At 39.6% G+C, this 21,962-nt stretch overlaps 1 protein-coding gene across 4 annotated transcripts in view; it reads right to left on the bottom strand.

Annotated features, from left to right (window-relative positions):
• LOC114244115 (uncharacterized) overlaps positions 1–21,962 on the bottom strand; it is a 63,132-nt gene that overhangs the window by 37,400 nt on the left and 3,770 nt on the right. For 2 of the 4 annotated variants that reach the window (XM_089737469.1, XM_089737470.1), the window contains exon 1: positions 5,719–5,993. The exons of the other annotated variants lie outside the window; for them this stretch is intronic. In XM_089737469.1, coding sequence (XP_089593595.1) covers positions 5,719–5,794 — 76 coding nt within the window. In that variant the 5' untranslated portion in view covers positions 5,795–5,993. Of the gene's footprint in view, positions 1–5,718; positions 5,994–21,962 lie in introns of those variants that run through there. 4 annotated transcript variants of the gene reach the window in all.

Below are 21,962 nucleotides of genomic sequence, written 5' to 3'. Positions count from 1 at the left end.
TAGTCATTAGTGCAAAACGGTAAAGCTCGTAAACATTAGGGTGGTGGAGCAGGTGATTGATATAAAAATATTTGGGGTCAGTCAGAACGAATATTAGTCACGATCGGTACTGGACAGGTATGAAGATTCTCGTTTAAGTTGCGCCAATACCTAACTATTTAAGGACCTAAACTATGCCTCGTAAGAGGCGCACGGATGCTGAGATTTTTTCTATGAATGGTTTTCTTAAAGCATCTACTGCTGGAGATACTCCCCATCCCAGTTTATCCCATTTTATACCTCCATCCCCTTTTTACCGTCATATCTCGCGCAAACCGGAACAGAGTTCAACCATACTATCTGGAACCGCTGCGTTCATACACAGTGCGTTTCCAAAGATCCTTTTTACCACGTACACTCTGAAATGAGTTCCCCTCTATGGTATTTCTTGAGCGCTATTCCATGTCATTGTCCTTATTCAAACGAGGCTTGCGGAGAGTACTCATCGGTAGACTTTTTTTATTGACTTTAGCAATGCCAGGGGCAAAGCCAAGCCGCTGCCTACCGCTTAATACTCTCCACTAGCCTCGTTTGAAGACGGACATGTTATAGCGCTCGGGAAACACCGTGGAGGGGAGCTCATTCCATAGCCGGATGGTACGTGGCAAAAAAAGACCTCTGGAAACGCACTGTCGATGAATGCAGCGGTTCCAGATAATATGGATGAAACCGGATAATAATAGATAATACGGACTTCAACTTGAATTTGTCCCTGGCATTGCTGACGTCCATGAGTGACGGTAACCACTCGTCAATCTATAAAAGCTATAAAATACTAAGAAACGACCTCAAAATGGACAACTGCATCTTCAATCCAAAATACTTTATTAGTCGATACCGCATTTCGTACTTCTGCGCCTCTGAAGTCGAAATAATTTTCTGTTCTATTATTAATCTAAGAAACTACTTAAGCTACCTATATGAGGCTGTCAGCGGAAAAGTGGCCTAACCCACAATTTTTCATAATCATGCTTATAATTATGTATATTGCAATTTATTTAAAATATAATAAATTTTGATGCAAAACCGGCCTATCCATAGTGTCATCACTCATAGATAACAGATGGCTTTGTAAACATTATTTTTGCGCGTATTTTTTTTTTGCCTACTCAAATCCAAATTAATGAAAACTTAAACCTCATTGCTCCAATAATAACTATGCTACTAAGCTTAGGCCACTTTTGTGCTGGCGGCTTCATGTATCTACGCAACGTAAGTTTTGCTTATATCTTATTTTTAATCTTTTATTAATTAAATCAAAGTTACCCAATTCCTGTTCTAATTGGTTTAATTAAGAACAAAAATTAGATAGCTAATACTGAGACCTTAGAACTTATATTTTAAGGTGAGTGGCGTATTTACGTTGTAGATGTCTCCACTTAACACCAGGTGGGCTGTGAGCTCGTCCACCAATCTAAGCAATAAAAAAAAACCTTGAAAAACTTTTGCTTGTCGTTACCCTAAGAGTAGAAGAGACGGACATACCAAAACTCAAAACCACTGTTTCCTTTCTTCCAGGGAACCCACAGAGAACATCTTACGCGAACAAAGGACTTAGCTGTTCACATTGTCGAACCTTATCACCAATGAGCACACATGTAGCGTAGTAAAACGTAACCCGATCGCTCTACACGATACGGCGTTATCTCCTATACAAATATTTTTTTGTTTCAAACGTACGTACCGATTCATACGAAAAATTTATTTGTTTAATTCGAAAATCGTCACAGCGTCGTGGGACCACCGTTAGCTAGCCACTACGAGTAAGTTTCGCGACAGGCTTCTTTAATTTTCTCCAGACATCGCTACTAAGGGTAGAAGGTCTGGTGGGTCCGCGAGGTTAGGTAAATAATAAATAATAAATAAATATTTACTAACAATCACGCCACATTAACTGGTTCCGTACTAAGTTCGTAAAGAACTTGTATTACAGGTACCAGATAACGGAAATAAATGTAAGATTTTTATTATACACATACATATATTTAATATACATCCATAACCCTGGAAAAGATATTTCTACATTTATCATACAAATATCTTCCCTTGGCGGGATTCGAACCCGCGACCCCCTTGTGTAGTGACCATGTCACTTACCACTAAACCAGACGGCCAGGTACCAATTATGTAAATATATTTAACAAGCTAAAGTTCCCCTGCCGCTGACAAAATCTTCACAGATTCTGTTACAAAAGACGTATCTACACACCGCAGTAAATCTTTTTTATGTTTGGAAGCGTACTGGCGGTAGGGCCTCAGGCGAGTCCGCGCGGGTAGGTACCACCACCCTGCCTATTTCCGCCGTGAAATAGTAATGCGTTTCGGTTTGAAGGGTAGGGCAGCCGTTGTAATTATACTTGAGTCCTTAGAACTTATGCCAAGATGAGTGGCGCATTTACGTTGTAGATGTCTATGGGCTCCAGTAACCATCTAATATAGGTGGGCTGTTAGCTCGTCCAGACATCTATGCAATAAGGAAGGTTTTAAATATAAAAAAAGAACGCATTTTTGTTTCGGATGAAACAGCCATGCACTTTTATTTGTACTAGAGGTCCCGCAGTAGTCGAAATTCGACTATAATTAATTGGAAATGTAAGTTTGTACACTATTATGATTGTATTTTATACTTCTATAATCACAAATTTTGCCAAGACTACACTATAAAAAATATTAACAAAGACAAACAATATTTAATCTATTCTCAATTTGACAACAGACGTCAAGAACAAAAGTTTGACAATAAATAGTATGCATGCGTGTGTGTGTCAAATACATGGTGTGTAGTGTGTGTAATGTTTTATTTATTGATTTAATGTATCTTTTATGCATTATTTTAAAAAAATATTAGCATTGTGCACTTCTTCTCTATATTCTCTATAAATGTGGAAAGTTTCATACTCCTCCGTCCGCGCAATTTTCGTAAAAAGGGATACAAAGTTTTTGCTTCACGTATTAATATATAGATGTTATTAGTCAATTATTGAAAAGAAAGTGTTCCATTTATCAATCAAAGTGTAAAATATGGAGTAGTGTGTAAACTAGAACGCAATTGTACCGGTTTCTTGACGTGCCTAATTTTGTATTCGTTGTAGGGACGGCCGCTTTTCTTTTTTTTAAATAACTTTTACCACCTTAAAGCTATTTCTTTCGTTAAAATTTAATAATGGAAGTGATTTAAAATCGTCAAACGCTTTTTTTTTTTTGTTTACTAACGCGCAATAAATTCGAAATTGCAATTGCTTTTATTGCGTTATCTATTTATTTCACAAATATTTTATGTTATTTGCTGTTAATGTGACTGCTATTTCGCTTTAGTGGTCCATTGGTAGGAAATTCGTGAATGACTTACTTCAACTTAGTAGTCGTCGTGGCCTAAAGGATAAGACGTCCGGTGCATTCGTATCTAGCGATGCGCCGGTGTTCGAATCCCGCAGGCGGGTACCAATTTTTCTAATCAAATACGTACTTAACAAAGGTTCACGATTGACTTCCACGGTGAAGGAATAACATCGTGTAATAAAAATCAAACCCGCAAAATTATAATTTGCGTAATTACTGGTGGTAGGACCTCTTGTGAGTCCGCACGAGTAGGTGCCATCGCCCTGCCTATTTCTGCCGTGAAGCAGTAATGCGTTTCGGTTTGAAGAGTAGGGCAGCCGTTGTAACTATACTTGAGACCTTAGAACTTATATCTCAAGGTGAGTGGCGCATTTACGTTATAGATGTCCATGGGCTACAGTACTACTTAAAACCTACTTAAAACCAGGTGGGCTGTGAGCTCGTCCACCGATCTAAGCAATAAATAAGAATAAAAAATATGCCAAATATAAATTGGAAATAATATCGCATTGTATCGTTAAAATCTGACTTACACAGCAAAGTGTGGCCGGTTTTAGCTACTAATAAATAACTGACACTGAACTATGACAATTAACATGAGAATTTTCTCCAATGTTATGGATACAGGAAATCTTTATACATGAAAAGCAAACGGTACCTAAGCAGTCGACGTCGCCCAAAACATGTCACTTCGGATCCTTCTGATCCACTAACACCTGTCCTGGTGAAACTGGAGAGGCCTCCGGGCCACAAGTAATCTTTCAATCATAAAAAAAAGGCGTAGTTAGATAACTCAAGCACCAGTCACCGTTCTTGTCGAGCCCGCGAATGCGACGAAGGGTTCGTCGTGGAAACTAACCCACAGACACAACGCACTGAGTTTCTCGCTGGATGATCTCTGTGGGCCGCGATTCCGATCCGGCGGTAGATTCTGCGAAGCACTGCCTTAACAAGGGCTACAGGTTTGTTTGAATTTCGCCCGGGTGTTTATTCTACCTATATATTTAAACATATATAAGAATTTTTGTCAGTCCCTCACACCTATAACACAGGGAATCCTGATTTGGGGTCTAATGACCGTGTGTGTTTTTATAAATCATCTTTAGGTAAGAATAGCCTTGGGTAATTGATAATGGTCTTGCATATAAGGTAGGTGCGTACTACAGTTATCTCGCACTGTCGTCTCTGACGTGGGATAGGTACCTAGTGTGTTTTTAATATGAATTGATAAAAAATAATAATTAGAATCCTTCTCGAGTTACATGAATTTCCCATTTATTCGCTTATTGACGTTGAATAAATTAAATTGGTGAAAGATAAGGGCTATAGTATTAAAGTTGGTGCTTTTTTAACTTAACCCTTTGACTGTCATGTAGGTCACCCGTGTCCTACGCGGCGTGCTGAAGTAATTATGTCGATTTCTTTTACTAAGGCGCCTGGATTACCTAATTTTGCTTTCTTTTGCTTATTAATGTATGTTCTAGATTTTTAGGTCTCTAAGATATAGATTCATTCTCAGTATCGTTCGGAATCGTTTTTCCTAAATTCTATTAGACATTCCGGTGCCTTAGTAAGAAGATCGAAGAGAGAGATCGACATAATTACTTCAGTCGCCGCGTAGGACACCGGTGACCTACACGGCAGTCAACGTGGTAAGGTATTTTCAGCTCGGGTCGCTTTCGGCTGTAATTAATAGGTTATGGAATACACATGATAATGGTTTTTCAAGTGATAACTTCTTATGGGACGATAACCTGCTTCGTTACGTAACGCGTTACGGTGTCAATCTATCTGGCGTCCCTCTCTCTCACGCATACGGCAGCGGTGCTGAGAACATAATTTAACTCCTAACTACTTGTATATCTTTTTTGAATTTATGTTCCACTCTTCCTTACATTATCATTATAATAATACATAAAATTTAAGTAATAACCTAAGTTTTCCTCAAGTTAAACAATTACAATATTAAATAGTTCAACTTAAATTAGTTTATAGTTATCACTTCTGTCCGTTCTTCTGTGTTAAATCAACACTTCTATTTCTTCTGTACCTAATGGTAGGACCTCTTGTGCGTCTGCACGGGTAGGTACCTCCACCCTGCCTATTTCTGCCGTGAAACAGTAATGCGTTTCGGTTTGAAAGGTGGGGTAGCCGTTGTAACTATACTGAGACCTTAGAACTTATATCTCAAGGTGGGTGGCGCGTTTACGTTGTAGATGTCTGCTCCAGTAACCAATTAACACCAGGTGGCCTGTGAGCTCGTCCACCCATCTAAGCCTAAAAAAAATAAACCTACAACCTCCTATATAATTATCTTTTTGTAGTTTCATGTTATTTTACCTTGACTCCGCGGTGCTCTGACCGATCTACTGGACTCTTGATCACCGCCTTCCCCGATATGCCAACTATATTCCATCTTTAGTTCAATACATCTCCCGTTGAATAGCACACCTTAATTTACGTAATGTCCACAACGGAATCAAACATTTCGAAAATTATAATATCAACGCTTAATTTCTTTTTTGTTATTGATAAATTAATTATGCTATTTATTTATAGCTCTTTAAAAGCTTTTACAAAAACTGTTAATTTTTTTTAGCACGCGATATTTTCGTTATATATATATATTTTTAAATGATTTCCTCGTTTATTTTTTCACTTTCCTTTCTATATTGTTTTCAGATGCGTCCGTGTGTGATTTGAACGAAGATTGTACTGACATAGAAGACCGCACCTTCGTTCCAACCCTGGCGTGCGAAGAAGACGGTCGATCGAAAAATTCGCGTGCAAGAAAGGGACACCAATATACGTTTCGCGGTTTCCACTTTTAAACGGACCCTTATTTCCGACCAATCGCCCACCCGTCTTTGTGTTTAGGGATGTTTTGACCGATTTGAATTTTTGGGGTGGGATTCAATTTATATACATATATAAAACGTATCTAAACGATAAATCAAATAAACTGATTTATAATGCGATAGTTAACTATATCTCAAAATGAAATCTAGATTGGAAGTATCGTAAAGATAGTAGGTAGGTACATGTCTTGTGTCGTCCAAAACAAAAGCACAATAAACAGCTTTCATTGTCTTATTGCTTTGCTGCTTGAACGAATTCACGGCGCACCTGGTATTAATGGGCTACCGGAGCCCATAGACATCTACAACGCACCTATATGCCGCCACTCACCTTGAGACATGAGTTCTAAGGTCTCAGTTTTTACACTACAACGACTGCCCCGCCCTTCAAGCCGAAACGCATTACTGCTTCACGGCAAAAATAGGCAGGGCGTTGGTACCTACCCGCGCGAACTCAAAGCGGTCCTACAACCAGTAATTAAGAAGTTTATGACGGTCTTTCTTTCTGCTTAATTCAATTTTAAGTCGTCGTAACTTAAAGGATAAGACGGCCAGTGCATTCGTATCGGGCGATGCGTCTGTGTCAGTTTTCGATACACGCAGGCACGTACATACCAATTTTTCTAATCAAATACGGACTTAAGCGTTCACAATTGACTTCCTCGGTGGAAGGAATAACATCGTGTAATAAAAATGTAACCCGCAAAATTTTTTATTTGCGTAATTACTGGTGATGTGAGTCCGTACGGGTAAGTACCACCACCCTGCCTATTTCTGCCGTGAAGTAGTAATGTAGTACCTCTTGTGAGTCCGTACGGGTAAGTACCACCACCCTGCCTATTTCTGCCGTGAAGTAGTAATGCGTTTCGGTTTAACGGGCAGGACAGCCGTTGTACTGTAAAAACGGAGACCTTAGAACTGTATCTCAAGGTTAGTGGCGGCATTTACCTTGAAAATGTCTATGGGCTCTCGGTAACCATTTGACACCAGGTGGACCGTGAGCTCGATCACCGATCTAGGCAATAAAAAAATTCTTGTATGCAAATAAATGTATCAAGCATCAGTATACTCTAAAACTCAGGGTTGGCTAAGAGGGTAGGCGACATTATAGCTTGCAGAGGGCTTAGTGAGCGAATTTATTGGCGCAGGTGGTCGACAGTCACACACCATAGCTCCGACGGTCACCTGACCGTTAACCCTTGTCACGCTTCATTGGGTCCGTCCCGAAACGGTATCGATCAGAATTACGATTAGACATGTGCAGTTCCGTAGCTTATTATAGGCAAGGTATTATTAACACCCAAGACAAAAACCCGCAAAATTATATTTTGCGTAACTACTGGTGGTAGGACGTATTGTGGGTTCGCAATTAATAGGCAAGGTATTACAAGTATAACCCAAGACAAAAACCCGCAAAATTATATTTTGCGTAACTACTAGTGGTAGGACGTATTGTGGGTCCGCATTGGGTAGGTAGTTAGGTACCACCGAAAATTTCGGCCGTGAAGCAGTAATGCGTTTCGGTTTGAAAGGCGGGGCAGCCATTGTAACTATACCGAGACCTTAAAACTCATATCTCAAGATGGGTGCCGGTATTTACGTTATGGATGTCTATGGGCTCCGGTAACCACTTAAAACGAGGTGGGCCGTGAGCTAATCTACCTATCTAAGCAATAAATAAATAAAAGACAAGGTGGAAAGATGTAGTGCTGAAGGAGAAAAGGGAATGCAATGTTGATGACGAGGATGTCGAAGACAGAGCGAAGTGGATGAATAGAATAAGGAAAGCTGACCACACCACTATGTGAGATGAATGAGGCAAGGCATTAACTTCATTCGAGTTAGCTTTTAGCGCTATAAACCTATGATCGGACGGTAAATGCCGCCACCGATTTTGAGATATGAGGTCTGATTCTCATAGGATATCAGCTGTCAAATCCTTCAAGCAGAAACTCCTTGCTGCGGTAGAAATAAGCGGTGTTGAAGTATCTGCCCGGGCAGGCCCACAAGACGCCTTTATACAGGTACTTCTCTTGTTAATAGATTCAGAGACAGAGTGGTTGTGATTGTTACGTGACCTTGGAGGAAAGACGCGTCTTACGAAATTTTTTATTTTTTTTTTCGGTCCGGCGGCCATTGCTAATATGAGGTGTCCGCGCCTAGGGCACACTGGGTATATGGTTTGACGGTCAACAGATGTTGGGAGCAGACCGCGGGCCCAATAATATTTTAGGGCCTTACCGCACCAAACAACTCTCCTTGCACTCTCACACCCGACAGCCGATCTCCCGCCGGAGTTAGAGGCCGGTCAGAGTAGGGGGGTTCCCGCGGTCAATACTGTCTTACGATGCCCCGCCATGCAGTCATTTTTTGCTATGTTTTTATTACACGAACTTTATCCTCTATTCTTGAACACGTGTTTAAGTACGTATTGCATCAGAAATATCGATACCTGTTTGCGGGATTCGAAAACCGGCACAGTCGCATCGCTCTATACGTGAACTCCGGACGTACCTATTTTTTATTGCTTAGATTGGTGGACGAGCTCACAGCCCAGCTGGTGTTAGGTGGTTACTGGAGCCCATAGACAACCACAACGTAAATTATCCTTTAGGCCATGACGACTCGCATAATATACTTTAGGTATAACTTAGTTAATTCCTACGATAATCAATCCAAGACTTAAGCTGGTTAGCGAAGCTATATTTTAGAATACAGTACGGCTGTAGGTTGTTTTTTTATTGCTTAGATGGGTGAACGAGCTCACAGCCCACCTGATGTTAAGTGGTTACTGAAGCCCATAGACATCTACAACGTAAATGCGCCACCCACCTTGATATATAAGTTCTAAGGTCTCAGTATAGTTACGACGGCTGCCCCACCCTTCAAACCGAAAAGCATTACTGGTTCACGGCAGAAATAGGCCAGGTGGTGGTACCTACCCGCGCGGACTCAAAAGAGGTTCTACCACCAGTGTGTCGTGTAAGATTGCATGGGATCATGGTAAAGAGTACGAACCTTTGCTAATAGTACCTATGATACATCTTGCTGAACAGTGTAGGTAGCCGATTTAATGCACTGCGTTCAGCAACTACATAAACAACTATCATTTAAGTAGATTGGAAACCGGAGCGATACCAGTCCAACCTACCAATAATACCGAAGATATGAGTAAGGAATATTTGAAAAAAATTTTAAGAAATTTGAATTAAAAGTAGTGTAAGAAAAAAATATCTATACTAATATTATAAAGAGGAAAGATTTGTTTGTTTGTTTGTTTCGAATAGGCTCCGAAACTACTGGACCGACTTGAAAAATTATTTTTCCATTAGAAGCCGACATTGTCCCTGATGAACATAGGCTACTTTTTTTTTATTTTTTTTTTTATTTTTTTTGGTTTCATGTGTGTTTTAATGTTTCCGAAGCGAAGCGAGGGCGGGTCGCTAGTTTTATTGTAAAAAAAGCGTGGGGTGCATGGTATCAGTAGTTATAAATATTTTATGAACAGATATGAGTAGGAGGGTTATTTTAATAATATCCTGAAAAGCACTCCACGCTTTTTTACAATAAAATCATTTTTTTCTTACCCTATTTTTAATTCAAATTTATTAAAATTTATTTTCTATTTTTTAGTTTGGATTTTCTATAAAAGCGTATTTTGTTAGATTTTTTGAAACTATTATTTATTTTTCATTTTTTAGTTGAATTTTTTTTTTTTTTATTTTTTTTAATATTTCATTGTCATCGGTCCTTAATAAATATGCCAAATTTCGAGTTAACGACCGACGTTTTGAAGGGGGTCAAAATCATGTTCAAAGATTCCGTTACAAACATACATACCTACGTCTGAAGCTAATAAAAGCGTATTAAAAGGAAAGACTATAGGGTTTTCCTTATTCACTTTTAAACAACACGCTTGGTAAGAATTAGTATTCTTTATAACAAAAAATAGTCCCGCAAATTAGTGGTGGCCCGACGTTATATGAGCCCACTCTGATCCATTAGAAGCAGTCGCTCTTTACAACATCAAATATTGAAAAGTCGTTGCAGAAGTGGAACAAACGTTGTGTCCTCTATGAAATCTGGTAGCTATCTGGACTCAGCTAACCACACCTCTTAACATAATTTATTTATCTATACTTCTATACTAATATTATAAAGAGAAAATGTTTGTTTGTTTCTTTGTATTCAATAGGCTCCGAAACTATTGAACCGATTTAAAAAATTCTTTCACTGTTTGGAAGCTACACTATTCCCGAGTGACATAGGTTATAATATTTTTTTATAAAAATTAGGAATCCTTACTAAAACTCCAATAATGTAACCCAAGGTGTAAAAAAAATACCTACAATATTCTTTACATCGCGTGCCCTGCGAAAACTATTGATGATAGAATAAAATAATGTACCTACGACTTTGTAGAACACATTATCATTTAGAAAAAGTGTCGCAACAACATATGTCTAACTATTATAGTTACGCCGCTATAAGTGTTCGATTATTTAAAAAAATAAAACCACATCAAATATCGTTGACATTTTTGTTAAAGACCCGAGCGGAGCCGGAGCGGGCTGCTAGTTTAATATATTTTGTACACACAGCTGTAAGAAGAAACACGACAATAAGGATACAGAGTACAAGGGTACTACATATTTCATGTTGAAATCTCTTCCAGTAGGCTCGCAGGAGGAAAGAAGAATTAGGAACACAAACCTACTGCATACAATAAACATTACATATAATAATATATACATATTACAAGATACAAAACAATAGGTATATATGTTACGGTAAATGTACACTTTTGGGAAATGTACACTTTTGCCGGTAAATGTAAAAAATCGGTAAATGGTAATAAGCAAGATTCTCTTTGTGATAAAATCAACCAAGTTAACTTCATTGGCAAACTATTCATTTTATTTAATTTAAAAAAATCACGGAACATCGAATCCCTATGCATAGGGCACCGTTTTCTTTCGTAAATAAATAAAAACATTAGCCTTACAATCGTTTACTGTTTAATCAAACTTAATTACAGGTATCACGCTATTACTGAACGTTTCCCGATCAAAGGTCGCCGACGATCGGCGCCCACCCTTCTATAGACCCCTGGATATAATTATCCGTGGGAAACGTTCAGGTTATTCAAAATAAACTTACCATCGCAATTATGGTCAGACAGGATTAAGCTATTCGATATAAACTTACCACTCGCGATTGTGGTCATTAAGGCCGTTCATACAATCAGTTTAAATAATAACTAGCTGACCCGGCAGACTTCGTAGTGCCTCAACCGATAAAAAGAAGACCTAAACTTTTGTATAAAATAAACTTAAAACAAACAAAAGGAATCCGTACGACAGGGGACCGTTCAAAGGAAAAACAAAATTGTTATTTTTATTTAATTCCGAGCATTTTCATATTTATCTACCTTTTAAACCTTCTCTGGACTTCCACAAATAATTCAAGACCAAAGTTAGCCAAATCGGTCCAGCAGTTCTCGAGTTTTAACGAGACTAACGAACAGCAATTCATTTTTATATAGATAGATAGATGGATAGATAGATAGATAATAATAATGATAAAATAATCAATATCTCTGGCAGTCCTAAAGCATGCCTTATCACTAAAATTAAAAGGGCAGTTAAATAGGAAAACGACTTGAAGACATGTCTCTGTGGACGGATAATGCAGAAGTTATCGGTATCTCCTGATTAATAGCATTTTTTTTTATTGCATAGATGGGTGGACGAGCTCACAGCCCTGTGTTAAGTGGTAACCGGAGCCCACAGACATCTACAACGTAAATGCCGCCACCCACCTTGAGATGTGAGTTCTAAGGTATCAGTATAGTTACAACGGCTGCTCCACTCTTCAAACCGAAACGCATTACTGTTTCACGGCAGGAATAGGAGGGGTGGTGGTACCTACGCGTGCGGGCTCACAAGAGGTCCTACCGCCAGTAAAAGGCTATATACAATCAAGTAATCTTCCAAACATAAAGACGATTTAATGCAGTCCGTATATACGCTTTTTGTAACAGAACCGGTGAAGATTTCGTCAGGGGCGGCAGGGGAACTTTAGCTTGTAAAATATATTTACATAATTGCTTGGCTAAATGTGCTTATTCACGCCGTTCCCATGGCGACATTTTGTTAAATCAATCAATATCGTAGCTGCGTGGGCCGTGTGTTCTTTTAAAGCTTGAAGGTTGAATGAAATAGAATTTCCACGTTATATATACAGACTTCACCGTCGTCATTAAAATACGCAAATTGATCTCGTTTTTATTATAATCATTTCCTCAGCGGGGGTTCTTTCATTTGTGAAGAGCTGAAAAGTGGTGGTAGGACATCTTATGAGTCCGCAGGGCTATGTACCCTGCCTGTTTCTGGCGTGAAGCAGTAATAATGCGTTTTACCTACTGTAAAAACTGAGACCTCAGAACTCATATCTCAAGTCGGGTGGCGATATTTACTTTTTATTATTATTATTATTGCTTATATAGGTGGACGAGTTCACAGCTCACCTGGTGTTAGGTGGTCACTGGAACCCATAGATATCTACAACGTAAATGCGCCACCCACCTTGAGATATAAGTTCTAAGGTCTCAAGTACAGTTACAACGGCTGTCCTACCCTCCAAGCCGAAACGCATTACTGCTTCACGGCAGAAATAGGCAGGGTGGGGTGGTACCTACCCGTACCGACTCAGAAGAGGTCCTACCACCAGTGACTTTGTAGATGTCTATGGGCTCCGGTAACCACTTAACACACGTTGGGCCGTGAATTTATCTAAAATCGTTAATACATTAAATAAATCAGGATGGCTTCAACTGTCGCGAGACAGCGAGCGACCACAAAAAACATTTTATCTAACAATTCTTGAGTTTTATGAATTTTTAACGTACATTGAGCTTCGATGTCTAGAGTCGTATAACCAGCAAAACGTTAGCGCGATTAGGAAAAACATAGTGGCGACATCTGTTGGCGACACGCTTATCCCAAACCGTTCCTTCGAGTTACGAGAAACAATTGATATCGACGGGTGAAAGGGTATTTATTAGGTTTATATTAGGTTATATATTAGGTTATATTAGGTTAGGTATATATTAGGTTTATGCGACATTTCGTTTATTAAGCGACATTTATCTTTGTAATTAAAGGTGCGTTTTTATTTGTTATTAGCATCATAACTAGGTTTATATTAGGTTATATATTAGGTTTGGATTAGGTTATATATATGTCGTGGTTAACGACTTTTAGTAATATTAAGACGTTGTTAGGACTATTATTTTAAATGATGAAATGTTGTTTTGATAAATATCACAAAATGTAGGGTAGACTCCGTAACGCCACAGTATAAAATGGCGGTACGTGGACAGAGTCGTGGCATTCCGTGTCAGACAGTCATTCAGTCCGTATCGGACGGTCGGTCCGTCTCAGTCTCTCAGTCAGTCGGTTTGTCGGTATGTGGAACGAAACTGTCGGTTTACATTGTCATTGTGAAAGTTGTGTGTGTTGAGTTTCAATAATTATTATTCGGAAAGTTTTATTGACTAAACTGAGTTCAATCGAATACGAGTGATGACGGAAACTACCGCTTAGCCATCCCTGGCGCCGCGCGACGACATATTTTATATTAGGTTAGGTATATATTAGGTTAGGTATATATTAGGTTAGGTATATATTAGATTAGGTATATATTAGGTTAGGTATATATTAGGTTAGGTATATATTAGGTTTAAGCGACATTTCGTTTATTAAGCGACATTTATCTGTGTAATTAAAGGTGCATTTTATTTGGTATCAGCATCACAACAGTTCGATGTTATTTAATTGAACTTCAATTAAGTTTGCTCCATTCTAATAGCTGAAGAAGTTTTTTTGTTATGATATATATATATTTTTTCAAATTTTAAACTTTAAATGGTATCCTGTAAATTTTCAAAAAAATCGCTTAAATAGTCTTTTGCCTCTCGATATTGTCATTGGTCGACAGATTTTCATTTTGTTTTGAGTTTAGCTTGATAATAATTATCTATATATTAATACGTGAAGCAAAAACTTTGTAACCCTTTTTACGAAAATTGCGCGGACGGAGGAGTATGAACTTTTCCACACTTATAGAGAAAATAGAGAAGAAGTGCACAGTGCTAATATTTTTTTAAAATAATGCATAAAAGATACATTAAATCAATAAAGAAAACATTACACACACTACATACCATGTATTTGACGCACACACGCATGCATACTATTTATTGTCAAACTTTTGTTCTTGACGTCTGTTGTCAAATTGAGAATAGATTAAATATTGTTTGTCTTTGTTAATATTTTTTATAGTGTAGTATTGGCGAAATTTGAGATTATAGAAGTATAAAATACAATCATAATAGTGTACAAACTTACAATTCCAATTAATTATAGTCGAATTTCGACTACTGCGGGACCTCTAGTAATAGTAATTGAATCTAATAATAAAATGAAATCTAAATACTATCGAAGCTTAACAAAAATAGTAGGCTGAAGTTTCTTTGTAACTAAAGGCTTTTTTACGAAGTTCATACGATTGTTTGGCTCTTTGTTGAATCCAGACGAAAAGAAATTCCCTACCTATTTGCTTGTAGCCTAAGAGGCTATTCCGAGAGAGGGTAAGTGAGCTCACGGGCTCAACTTGAAAGAATTTGCTAACACTAGCCCTAGCAAGAGCAGTGCTTCGCAGAATCTACCACCGGATCGAAATCGCGACCCACTGAGAAGATCCGCCAAGAAACTGTGGGCTGAATCCAGACGGTTTGAGGGTTTTCATCGATCTGTTCGTATGACCGGGTCAATCTCCTCCGAACCGGATGACCAGACCGATTCGTTGCCGTTAATGGATCGGGAGGATTCGCAATCACGTGTTTTGGGCGACGTCGACTAACATTACAATTGACGTAATGATGGAAAGATACGCGAAATTAATTACCTACTGTACAAATCATAAAAAATTTCACAGTACATATAAATTAAATGAGTACGGCATACCCGTGTCATAATAGCGACTGAAATCGTATAATATGAAAACCGCGTTATAAAAGTACCGTGTTATAAGGTGATTATATTTAGTCAAAGAAATGACCGCACAAATTCACTTTCTAAAAGCGAATCTTAGTTACTTCGATTCGTTTATATCGATCAAGCATTAAGCTGGATATCGTATAAATGGGTTGGGTTTCGATCCCACCATTGAGACCACCCCGCTGGGCTAGGGGCCAATCAGCGTCGAGCATTTAAATTAGGAACGCGTGACGTCGCTTCGGCGTTGTAGTAACGTCAAAATGACGTATTTTTCGACTTTAATATTTTGATTTGAAGCAAGCACGCAACGGTTGAATGACTGTTGTGTAATTTGTTTATTTTTCTATGATTTAGTTATGATTTGAATATGATTTGGATCTCTTTGGATTCTTTACTGGTGGTAGGACCTCTTGTGAGTCCGGGCGGGTAGGTACCACCGTCCTGCCTATTTCTGCCGTGAAGCAGTAATGCGTTTCGGTTTGAAGGGCGGGGCAGCCGTTGTAACTATACTGAGACCTTAGAACTTATATCTCAAGGTGGGTGGCGCATTTACGTCGTAGATGTCTATGGGCTCCAGTAACCACTTAACACCAGGTGCTCTGTGAGCTCGTCCACACACCTAAGCAATAAAAAAATAAAAAAAAGTTCAGGAACGTCTTCCATAATGAGGGAATAACATCGTGATGTAAGACTAGAAAAAATTTAATTAGTGTACATAATTGCTTCATTTATCACCTTTAATTCATAGTTGTAGACATAAGTTTTCGGGCGATCACGGGGTTCAGATTGAAATTTCCGGAAGCGTTGAAACCAATAAAAAGTCGTGCGTTCGTTTGTAGTCTTCACTCAGCACAGGTCATTAATTTCCTCGTCGAACTAACCCACAGACACAGCCCACTGAGTTTCTCGCCGGATGTTCTCAGTGGGTCGCGTTTCCGAGCCCGTGGTAGATTCAGCTAAGCACTGCTCTTGCTAGGGCCATTGTTAACAACACTCTCGGTTTGAGCCCCGTGAGCTCACACTTACATGTTAGGGTGAAGCTGAAATAGCCTCTCGAGGCTATCAGCATGGGTAGGAAAAAAAAAGACTTATTATTATGATTGTTCCTCTACTCGAGCTCTAGGCTCGGTTTACTGAGCTCCCGCCCCGAGACCCTCAGGGAAAGGGTGGCTCAGTTTCCCCTCCTACGAAGACCGTATCCCTCAAGACTTTCGTGATGATGGTGACCGTGTGTATGGCAGCTTGTTTCTGCAGGATGTGTGGGTTGATGTTTGCATCTAATTTATCTATGTATTTCTGTAGGCTTTTGGCTATTACTCCGGTTGCTCCTATTACTATTGGTACTATCTGTGTGTAATCTGTGTATAATCTGTGTGTTTTCCATTTTTCCATAGGAAAATAATAAATTAATAGGATGTCTGGAAAGTCGACGGACAGTACGAAAACGACATTCAAAGATTCAGTTAGTTACGAACAACAACACATACCAATCTAATGCAAACATGTTATTAAAAACACAATTATAAATATCATATGTGAAATTTTGGGTATTTCCAACTTGCTGTTTTGCGGAAAAAACAATGCACGCTGTGTGGATCAACAAAAAATCTTAATCCACAAAATCTATGTTCCTCCGAGAGCGGTCACCCATCCGTTCAGTATAATTTCAATTTTACCTTGACATTGCCTTCAATTAAAACTGTGACCACTTAAACTGCGAACTTGAGCAATAATTTCGTGACTCGATATTTTTTGTTTGACCGTCAAGTCAGGCAACGATAGCGCTTAAACGTAACTTATTTATTATATATTTTTTCTCGTATAAATGAAGGCTGTGCTTTTTGTTTCAATTTTAATATACTTAACTAATTGACTGTTTTCAACCTATATTTTTGTTTTATCAGATTTTTAGAATCTTAAACGAAATCTTGATTTTTTTTATGAATGTGGGATTACTGGTGGCTCAGAGGCTTTTCCAGTTTCATCAGGACAGCTGCTGGGCGAGCACGGGCTCAGCCAGGAGGGCAGGATTTGCTATTAGCTGCCCGAGCGCCTCCGAAGGAGACCTAACAACTCAAAAGCAGCTGCTACGCGAATGAATCTACTACCGGATCGAAATCGTAACCCGCTGAGAGGATCCGGCGAGCGGACTTAGCGGGCTCATACATGGGTTTCACGTCGAACTCTTTGTCGAGTTCGTCGAGTACGGTTACCGAGGTCCCTAACCCAGCTCCTAGTGTTAGAGCTGAAGACGTCTAATGCAAAGGTTATTAGATCTGAGGGATCCGAAAGGACGTGTCTAGAGCGTCAGCGGCGGCAACGCTAAGGCGATTATCATACCACATAAGCCTTATTGATGTATCGTTCCAACGCTGACTTCATGTATTTCCCGATTTCTGTCTTTCTAGACCTATATGGCTTCTATGAATGTTTTAGATCTGTTAATGACATAAACATTTGCATCTGTCAGGCTCTTGAATATGGCATGCATGTAAGGCTTCGTCGGTTGTGCAATTGCGAATCCTTAATATGTTTGGATATATCATCCGTAATGAAAGCTCATTGGAACGATTAATAGTTCAAGGAAGAGTAGACGGTCAACGCTCTCGCAGCCAATCACCCACAATGTGGACAGACTTGATTAAGTCATCTACTAAGTGTTCCCTTGCTGAATATACACGTACCGCAACAAATAGAGAGAGAGATGGAAAAGCCTCGCAAAAGCTGCATCCAAGCAATAAGACATACATAACCGCGACCACCCCGCCAGGAGTGTACGGCTGAGAAGAAAAAAGTATATGTAGATTCGGAACTCATTTAGTGTATCACAAACTATTTCAAGTTCGAACTTTACGTGGGCGCATTGACGTGATTTCAGTGGTTGCGGGGGGCGTGTCTCTACCATTGTGCATCCGAGTTATTTACACTTAAGATATATGGTTTGCGTTTGAATTAGCTTGGGTATAAAGAAAATCCTTGGAAGTGCCGCGGTATTATAGTTTTAAGCGACTTGAGCGGATTCACAGGGTCCGCAGAAAACACAAAGCTGCTCGTCAATTTCACATTAATATGATCTACCAATAGGTAATTACGCAAGTAAATAAACTTTTTTTATTGCTTTGTAGGTAAACGAGCATGGCCCACCTGATGGTGAGTGGTTAACGTGGACATGGACGTCAGCAACGACAGGGACAGAACTAAGCTGCTGCCGACAGTTCAATACTCTCCACAAGCCTCGTTTGGAGAAGGACATGTCATAGCGCTCGGGAAACACCGTAGAGGGGAGCTCATTCCAAAGCCAGATGGTACGTGGCAAAAAGATCTCTGGAAACGCACTGTGCACGAACGCAGTATTTCCAGGTAGTAAGGATAAACTCTATTAACTAAAGCTATTTGTATTACACAACGGCTTAGTTTCACAACAGATATTGCAAGAATACGAACTCGATTATTGTTTTTGCTTAGATGGGTGCACGAGCTCACAGCCCTGGTATTAAGTGGTTACTGGAGCCCATAGACATCTACAACGTAAATGCGCCATCCACCTTGAGATATAAGTTCTAAGGTCTCAGTATAGTTACAACGGCTGCCCCACCCTTCAAACCGAAAGGCATTACTGCTTCACAGCAGAAATAGGCAGGGTGGTGGTACCTACCTGTGCGGACAAGAGGTCCTACCACCAGTAAAAAATGATCCTCTATAAAATAAGCCTCTTGAAGATTAGCCCCTGGACTTTTCAAAACTGGCTTGGCAAACAATCCCGGATTCAATCTAAGAGTTCCCGAATCAACCCTCCTCCTTGCGTCATATTCCTCAATGCTGAGGGTCGTGACCCCCTTCTCTGGAACGATCTTTCCTCATCTGTTTCTGTCTCTGGCCGTTTGGATGGCGTTGCGAAATCACAAATCAACACGTACCCACAACGCACACCTGTGCAGAGTTAATCTGACCGGATAACAGACGAAATCACCATTAAACAATTGCTGTTTCCCATGGCACTAAGTCCATCCATCACAATGGCCGTAATCAGCTATTGTGTGTTTTTTGCTAACTCGCCACACAGATTGCAGTGGAGTAATTAGTGAATGCGACTCGGGTAATACGAACCGTCTGAACGAGAAGCGATATTGCCCACTGAGTTTCTCGCCGGATCTTCTCAGTGGGTTGCGATTACGTTCCGGTGATAGATTCCTTTCTTTCTTTCTTTGATGGTTGGACGAGCTCACAGCCCACCTGGTGTTATTAGAGCCCATAGACATCTACAACGTAAATGCCGCCACCCACTTTGATATACGAGTTCTAAGATCTCAGTATAGTTACAACGGCTGCCCCACCCTTCAAACCGAAACGCATTACTGCTTCATGGCAAAAATAGGCGGGGTGGTGGTACTTACCCGTGCGGATTCACAAGAGGTCCTACCACCAGTAAAAAAGCACTACTCTTAGTAGGGCTAGTGTTAGCAAATTCTCTCAGAATGAGCCCTTGAGCTCACTTACCCGTCCGGGCGTATCTGGATTAGCCTCTTAGGCTACCAGCGAATAGATAGAGGAAAAAAAGAATGAAGCCATATTGGTCTCAAGATGACCACATTAGTTCGCTTCTTTGTGTTCTTTAGCAGCTAAGGCGGCCCCCTCGCCATTAATCTCGCGACTCCCATGCTGTTTCCAGCCGTCTCAGGTATTTTCCAGTTCAGCCCGACTATTGTGCTCTCAATCTGGACGCGCTAGTGGCCAACTATTCAACTGGACAACCACTGTATGTTTTAATCTAGACTTTTCTATAGGCTGATTTACGAGAGGGTAGATACGTAATTAACCTTTTAATATTTCTCTTTAGTAATAATAATAACAATAGGCCCATTTTATTTCCAAAAAAACTTATAAAAAAAAGGTTTTTAAAAAAAATTACAAATATAAAACTTATATTATTGGAAACCCACTTCGGGTGTAGGCTTCCTCCAGCTTACTCCATTATTTCCTATTGTTGGCTTTGCTTTTCTATCTTCTTCTTTTGCCCATTTCTTTAGTAAAGTGATGTACAATCATTGTTGCCACCACACTGCTAAGGGTCACTTTCGGGTGAGATGCTGTTCAAGAAAGCTCTCGTAAGACTACTAGGCCAGAACGATGCTTTTGCACCAAAGAGCACCCTTTTATACATTTTTGTGGGGACAGTTAGAAGATTGCGTTTAATCATGTCAAGGTCACGCGTTTGGAAGCAACGACATAGGGAAGAGCTTCCATCGAGGATATGGCTCTGTAGACGATCAGAATGGTTTGAAATATGTATCATACTTATTTTGATAATGTCGTTAGTGCGATTCAGACATCGGTCAAATAACTTCTGATCTGTTTTTCGATTTTCCTTCTTATTCTGGTGATCTCGAGGGGTCATGCTAGATTCACCGAACGAGTCTGTGAGCTCAGGGGCTCTTCTAACCTGTAGACATGTTCTATAGTAACTACCATTACAACTAAATTCATTTAGATGAAAATTCAATTAATTTGTCTTTCAATTAATTGAACTTGTAATTCAATTAACACTTCGTATCATCTTACTGGTGGTAGGACCTCTTGTGAGTCCCCACGAGTAGGTACCACCACTCTGCCTATTTCTGCCGTGAAATTAATGTGTTTCGGTTTGAAGGGTGGGGCAGCCGTTGTGACTATACTGGGAGCTTAGAACTCATATCTCAAGGTGGGTGGCGTGATTTACGTTGTAGATGTCTATGGGCGCCGGTAACCACTTAACACCAGATGGGCTGTGAGCTCATGCAATAAAAAATAAAAATAAAAATTTCGAAGTTCGGCTGAGTTAACAATCAAAGATGAATATTTGGTGTGGACATCTCTTGACAAATTGGATAATCGCTGGAAACGGTGTCAAGGCGCCGAACATTGGGTTACCAACTTAAAAAGTAGCATATTTCCAAAAAATAATAATAAGAGAAGTACCAAACATATGAAATATCAGGACTTTTCACTGATAGTCTGTCTGGGTATTCATTAGAGAAGGCAGCAAATCACTTAAACTACTATTGCTGCTGCTTTGAAATTCCCTAACCCAATCGGAGCATTTCTTCTTTAATAAAATATTTCTTCTTAAATTCTTTAGCGCGTTTCCCCAGATCATTTTTAGTAGCATCTAACTGAAATTATTTACTTTACGTTGATTCCTCGAGAGAAAAGTACTTTTTCAAACGAGTATCATAGACTTCGACAAACCCGTGTGCCTTTGTTGCTATAAAAAAAAAAACTTAATCTGGCAACACCGGCACAGGGTCCAAAATTTGTGGCGCGGCCCTAAACGAACCAACAATGGCGGTCTATAGTTACATCTGTACTGCGATGTTGTTATCCGGGCCAATAGCCATTATCTTGTTTAGCTTGCATTGTCGATGATTTTAACATGACCGGCACAATTCAAACGAGACGCGCTCTGGAATTAATGTTGGCGTTCACTTACCGTCGCGTACGCGGTTTTGCTATATTGGAGCGAATACTTCGGATTTTATTATCCTGTGAGTATTTATTTGCGAGCTTTGCTTAAACGGATGAGCGAGCTCACGGCCCACCTGACGTTAAGTGGTCACAGGAGACTAAATGTATCAACAACGTAAATGCCGCCACCCACCTTGGGACACGAGTTTATAAATCTCAGTTT

The sequence above is a fragment of the Bombyx mandarina genome, chromosome 23 (genome assembly GCF_030267445.1).
Source record: "Bombyx mandarina strain Sakado chromosome 23, ASM3026744v2".
NCBI classification, from domain to species: Eukaryota; Metazoa; Arthropoda; class Insecta; order Lepidoptera; family Bombycidae; genus Bombyx; species Bombyx mandarina.
The sequence above is the reverse complement of the archived record's forward strand: the minus strand, read 5'-3'. Positions and strand labels throughout refer to the sequence as shown.